This window comes from Charadrius vociferus, unplaced genomic scaffold (genome assembly GCF_000708025.1).
Source record: "Charadrius vociferus isolate BGI_N301 unplaced genomic scaffold, ASM70802v2 scaffold398, whole genome shotgun sequence".
NCBI lineage: Eukaryota > Metazoa > Chordata > Aves > Charadriiformes > Charadriidae > Charadrius > Charadrius vociferus.
Genome location: NW_009649571.1, coordinates 419,230 through 425,006, shown reverse-complemented (window position 1 = coordinate 425,006; position 5,777 = coordinate 419,230). Strand labels below are relative to the sequence as shown.

General features: G+C 45.7%; 1 protein-coding gene across 1 annotated transcript in view; it reads left to right on the top strand.

Annotated features, from left to right (window-relative positions):
* The first annotated feature begins 218 nt into the window (after positions 1 to 218).
* The window catches only part of TRAF2 (TNF receptor-associated factor 2), a 20,334-nt gene continuing 14,775 nt past the window's right edge, over positions 219 to 5,777 (top strand). Inside the window, exons 1-3 of the mRNA XM_009890269.1 lie at positions 219 to 429; positions 1,052 to 1,130; positions 1,478 to 1,576. Coding sequence (XP_009888571.1) covers positions 242 to 429; positions 1,052 to 1,130; positions 1,478 to 1,576 — 366 coding nt within the window. The 5' untranslated portion in view covers positions 219 to 241. The remainder of the gene's footprint in view (positions 430 to 1,051; positions 1,131 to 1,477; positions 1,577 to 5,777) is intronic.

Below are 5,777 nucleotides of genomic sequence, written 5' to 3'. Positions count from 1 at the left end.
GGGGCTTTCCAGAGCCCGGAGGTTTCCCCGGGACCGGCTGGCTTAAAACTAACTGTAAAGTTTCTTTCCATATTTTTAACGCATCTGTGTGTTTACCTGTGTTGTTGGGTTTTGGGTGCCAGGGTAATATGCCGTGAGTAATACAGTTTACGTGAAAAATTCCCACCACCCAGTTTTAACCAAACAGGGAAAATATTTTTCATTTCAGGCTCTGGAGATACAGCCAGAATTTTTCGTTCACATGGCAGCAGCAAACTCTACTCCACCTGGCTCTTTGGATCTAAACCAGCCTGGGTTTGCGAAGGAGATCCTGGGAACTAAGCTGGAGGTCAAATATCTCTGCTCCGATTGCAAGAACATATTGAGGAGGCCCTTTCAAGCTCAGTGCGGACATCGCTACTGTTCCTATTGTCTGAAGAAAATCATAAGGTAATGTTTGTGGCTTCAGTCTGAAGACGAAGTGCTTGAAAAAGTGTTTTCAAGCAAAAAAGGCGAGAAAAGTCTCATTTTCAGGGCCTTCTCAGCAAGGGAGCTGTGTTTAATTGTTGAGGTTTGGCGTCAGGTCTTCTTTAAAGGAATATGCAATCTCTGACTCGCTTTTATTGTTCTGGGGGTTGCTTCAAAGTTCCCTTCTCCAGAGTCTCCTGCATTGTTTTTGCCATTCAGGTGGCAATCCATGTGGATCACCCATCTCCTTCAGTCTTCATCACAGCTACCGAAGGAACTTCCTCCTAAAATTCATTGCATGGTTGTCATGCCAAAATGTGAGAAATTGAAGCACCCACTGGCTTCCAGAAAATTTTCCTCGTGTTCTGTCTCACTCTTGCCTTTAAGTGAGGGAAGTTGAATAGAGCGGTTAATCGGGAGAAGAAAAAAAGTTAGAATGAGAAATGGGCATCAAAACTACAGATGAGCAAAGGCTCAATGCGTTGTTTTAAAAATAAGAAAATGCTTTAATACCAGAAATGCTTTTAGAACCAGAAATCCTTTTTTCATTAAATCACGTCAGTCGCTTTTTGTTGTGTTTGATGATTATTTTTCTGTCTGCTAGTGCTGGACCTCAAAAATGTGCCAGCTGTATTCAGGAAGGAATATATGAAGAAGGAATTTCTATTTTGGAATCAAACTCGGTAAGTGAAAATGCATTTTAAAAAATAAAGAAACTGACTGATGTCATTAATACCACTTGCAGTTTTTGTTTACAAGTTCTGAGAATCCCTTTTTCCTAGGAAGGGTTCTGTTCAGTAGTGAGAGATGATTAATGTGGTGGACTCCTCAGCTTCTAAAATCCAGGTTATGTTAATATAGCTGTGGCCTACTTAAATGTTGTAATAACGATTTGTTTGCCATTAACACACCTCTGAAGATGTGATGTGGCAACTGGCCTGGGAGGAGTCTTAATAAAGAATTAAGAGATGGGAGTAAAACTGCAACTCCTCAGTAATTTTTGTGGTTTGCTTGTTTTTTTCCATTTTAGGCTTTCCCAGACAACGCAGCTCGTCGGGAGGTGGAAAGTTTGCCTGCTGTGTGTATTAACAGTGGCTGCACTTGGAAGGGGACCATTAAAGAATACGAGGTAAAGATGAAAGCAAGGCTTTCCATGTCTGCCGCCTCTTTCTTTCCTCTGTGTTTGGGGAAGGCTCAGGTGGTTTTCCTCGTCTGCTGACACTGGCAGTGGTGGTGGGAGCTTTCACCTCCGGGGACTTTACTGTAAGCTGGAGAGATTTCTTGGCTTGAGCTAGGTTTGTCTGCCCTGCTGAGGGCACAGGCTGAACTGAAACAATTTCACATTTCCTTGTGATTGCAAGCACCAAGCACGTCCCTTCTGTGGTGGGAACTACCCGCTCTCCCTCCAACTCCTTTCCACTATAAAAACCAAGCAAACTGTCAAGAAACTTTGCTGTGCCATGAACTTGTTGTGAAGTTTTCTGTGTTATGTGAACCTAAAATCTTCTTCAGACCCATGAGCTTGGGGAAAGCAGCCTGGCTGTGATACTATTTCCAGCCAGCTGCCCCCATAGCTGTCAGGGCAGCGGGACTGCGTGCTACTCTCTGCCTGGCCACCCGTTGCTCCGAGCTCTTCTGGGCCATGGGTCTGCTGGACAGAATGGTTTTCTCAGCCCTGCTCTTCCTGAGAAGCCCATCAGCTCTTTAACCCAGGCCTTCTTTTCGTGGCACTGGGCATTTGGTCTTTAGCATGTACACAGCTAACATGGCTCATGAGAAATGTGTTCTTGCTGAGGCTGGCAGTGGGCCACATGCTTCCCTGTGCTTTCCAACAAATCAACTGTGCTGTGGTGATTTGCATCATTAAAATGCATTGGCAGTTGGTAGTGAACGTATATTCACCTGTGAAGCTTTGGTGCTCTTGGAGGACAGCTTTGTCATCCCTCTTGGAATGGAAAAGCCACCATGTGGGGGGCCTGAGATAAGAGCAATACATTTTATTTCCCTCTAACACTTGGTGAAGATTGTAGCCCTGTGGTTCGTGGAGCTTTGGTAGTGACTGAGAAGTGTGTCGGAAAAAGGTTTAACCTCGGTCTGTCTAGGCTACCGTTGGGATTCTGTTTGCAATGCCACTGCAAGGTGGCAGGAAGAAACAGCAGCTGAGGATCATGCCTGAGTTTTCTGCATAGCTTGCTGAGCCTGTTAACAGAGAGATGCTTCTGCGCCCCTTCTTTGTTGTCCTGCTGTCTAGAACCTTCCACTTCCTTATGCCAAAAGTTCAGCCCAAAGGATGAGGGGATGGAGGGTGCTAAGTGGTTCTTCTGCTGTGAAACCCTCATTCATGGATCTGAAAGTGGCTCATGGTGTGGCTGTATGACTGAATAAATGTCAAGTTAAAAGCTTCACACTGGTGCAGCAGAGGGAGTTGCATTTCAGGGTACAGTGTGTATTACTGAGGTGCCAGGTTCACGCTGTGCTTTTGGTGCCTGCAGAATGTTTGACCCACACTTTAATTTCTGCTGGTGACCAGTGACTAGAAGTCTGATGCCCACTGCAGTGTTCAGAATGTTGATTATAGTATGTGAGCTCATCTCCATCAGACTAAACAAAATTATATTTGTCAGCAGCTTCCAGTGCTATTGATTGTGCTGTGACTGATGAGCTCTTCTGAACTTTTTCTCCTGGGTTTAAAAAAAAATTTAAGGAGTTTCTGCAGGGCTCAGCAAAAGTAATCAGCTGCCAAAGGTCTTCCCTGTGTGGTCTTAACAAGTGTTTGAAAGTGGGCTTGAGTCCAACCAGGACTTGTGGCTAGTGGTAGAAGTTCAAAAGGGCAATAAGTCTGTCTTCTTGCTAGGCTGCGTGTGTGTGTGCGTGATGCTGCAGGATCTTATGCACAACCGCTTAAGAGCGTCTGAACTGTTAAGGCTGGGCCTCTTTTCTACTCTCCACCTAGTCTTCAAAAGGTCCTGTTAACTCTGTTTTAGCAAAACACCTGTGTTTCATAGCGATGCAGCTCTGGAGTGCTCGGGCTGCAGGTCTGCAGCACTGATCTTGACCGTCACGGTTTTTGTTAGTCTTGGGGCAGTCTTGTGCGATGAGAGGGAGTGGGGATTTCGAGCAGTGCCAGTTGGTTCATCTCAGGGTTGAGCTTGTCTCTCCTGCCTACCTCAGGTATTCGGTCTAGTGGGGATAAGGGTGTTTTGTGCCCTCTCGGGAAAAAGCTGATTCTTTCCTGGGAACGGGTGGGAGGAGGGAAGGTCTGGCTTGTGTCATCTCTCCTCCCAGCTGCCTGCCAAAGAGCTGTGGCATTTAATCAGGCCTGGCTGTCCTCATGTGGTCGGAGCTTAGGAGATGGTATGTGTGGCTGAGATAGCCTGATGAAAGGAGGTGTGAAAGGACCATGTTAGCCCAGAGTCTCTCTTGGTACCATGGACTAACGCTAAACCCAGCCTTACGGGTAGGGTGGTTAGTTTAGTGCTGCAACGTAGAGTTTGCCTCGTGCACTACGGTTGCATCTGTAGCCAGCAATGTGTGTAACGTCCTGCAGCAGCTCAGTGCTCCCACTATGGAAAGTCCCTTGCTGTGCTATTTCCGACAGGACATGGAAAGTCCCTAAGAGCGAATTCATTGTTTGCTAATTTAAAAATCGTGTGTTCGTACAGAGAGATACTTACTCAGCTGCTATCCACTTACATATCAAGAGATACTGTCACTTCTGGTTTGCTAATCTTATCAGGGCACGAACAAGGGAAAAAGTGTTCTGCAGCTGAAAAGCTCTAGTTCTTAAAAAAAAAAAATCAATACAACTGGTTTCAGTTTTGCTTTCTGTTCAGGCAGACCAGATTTCAGACCAATTTCAGGTCTGAAAGGGACATACACAACTGAAAGAGTACAGTCTGCTTGGACACGACTTGCACTTCTGCTTAAAGCTGTGCTTAGAACATGTCTGGGTTTATAAATGCATTTTTCTGACTTTGTAAATATTGTAAATATTTAGTGGTGTTTGGATAAAGCACTTTGTGGTGGGGCTGCAGGGTTTTTCCTTTTAATCGGCAACCTCTTTTCACTTATAGATTTCCTGATGAATCTGCCTGAATGTACACACAGAAAAGCAGGTTGTGGGCAGGAGCCTTTAGATTCAGGTGGAAAATCTGAGGAGGGTTGCAGAAACTAAAACTAGCCTGTTAGAGCAAAAGGGAAGACCAAGAAAACATGCTCGTGTGATATCCAGGTAGAGGGAGTTTGTGGTTTCTCAGCCCTGGAACATTTCTTTTCTCGCCTTGCAGTACCTCCAGTTGTCTACATCTCTCTTCTGTTTTCTAAACATATCTTCAGTTCTCATGTATCTTTTATTTATGCTTTTCCTACCACCAGCTCCCTTTCTTTGCCCCCCATCAGGACAGGGATGGGAGGAGGGGGCTGCAGAGGGGTGTTAACATGGTCAGCCTTGGTGCTTCCATTTGTTACCCAGACAGAGGTTTTAACTATGCCCTGGTCATCTCAGGAGATAGAGAATTATTTGAGATGTAAGGAAATTACATTGTCTAAGTTTTGGAAGGAGAACTAAGTTTTAAGCTTAATCCTGACAGCGGTATTTAAGCTAAATTGGGAAGGGTGGTTTCTAGGAAAACAGATGGGCTCAGCTGATGAGGATGGGTGACTGTCATCTGTGGTGATAACCCATCCTAACCTGAACTGGAGGGGATGGGTTTTCCTTGTGGTCAGTTGACACCGTGGTTTTGAAGAGTTCACTTCAATTGAAGCCTGGAAGGCTGTGGAAGATGCAAAACTCAGAACTTAAGTGATACTACTCCAAAGCCCGTGGTGTTGGAAAGTATGTCTGCATCTCCTTCTGGGCTACATGGCTTCCTGGGGCCTGGAGGTGACTGGGCGGTCCCTTCTTGCCCAGCATTCCTACTGGGAGATGCTGGAGAAGCACTGCTACACCTCATGTAGAGAAAACTGCCTCTCATTAAAAATGCTGCTGGGTGCCCTGAGCTGGGGGAACGGCCCGCTTCATGATGCTTCACCGTTTCATGCCCACCCTACTTTCCGTCTGCATCTCAGGAGTGCCCTGACAGTTTTTGGTGGCGATTTTCAGCTTAGGCTGAAAGCTTCAGCTTCAGGCTTTTATACATTGCTTAGAACAGAGCTGCTGGTCTTTGAAGCCACTTCTTCTGGCTCCTGTTGCCTCCAAAGGGTAGTTCTGAGTGTTTTATAGTGGTGTTGTCTGCATGGCATTACAGCATTTTAAGGGCTGTGGCAAGCACACTTGATGATGCTGTAGCAGGACAACCAGTCTTCCTTTTAAAATCAGGTACAGCATTTAT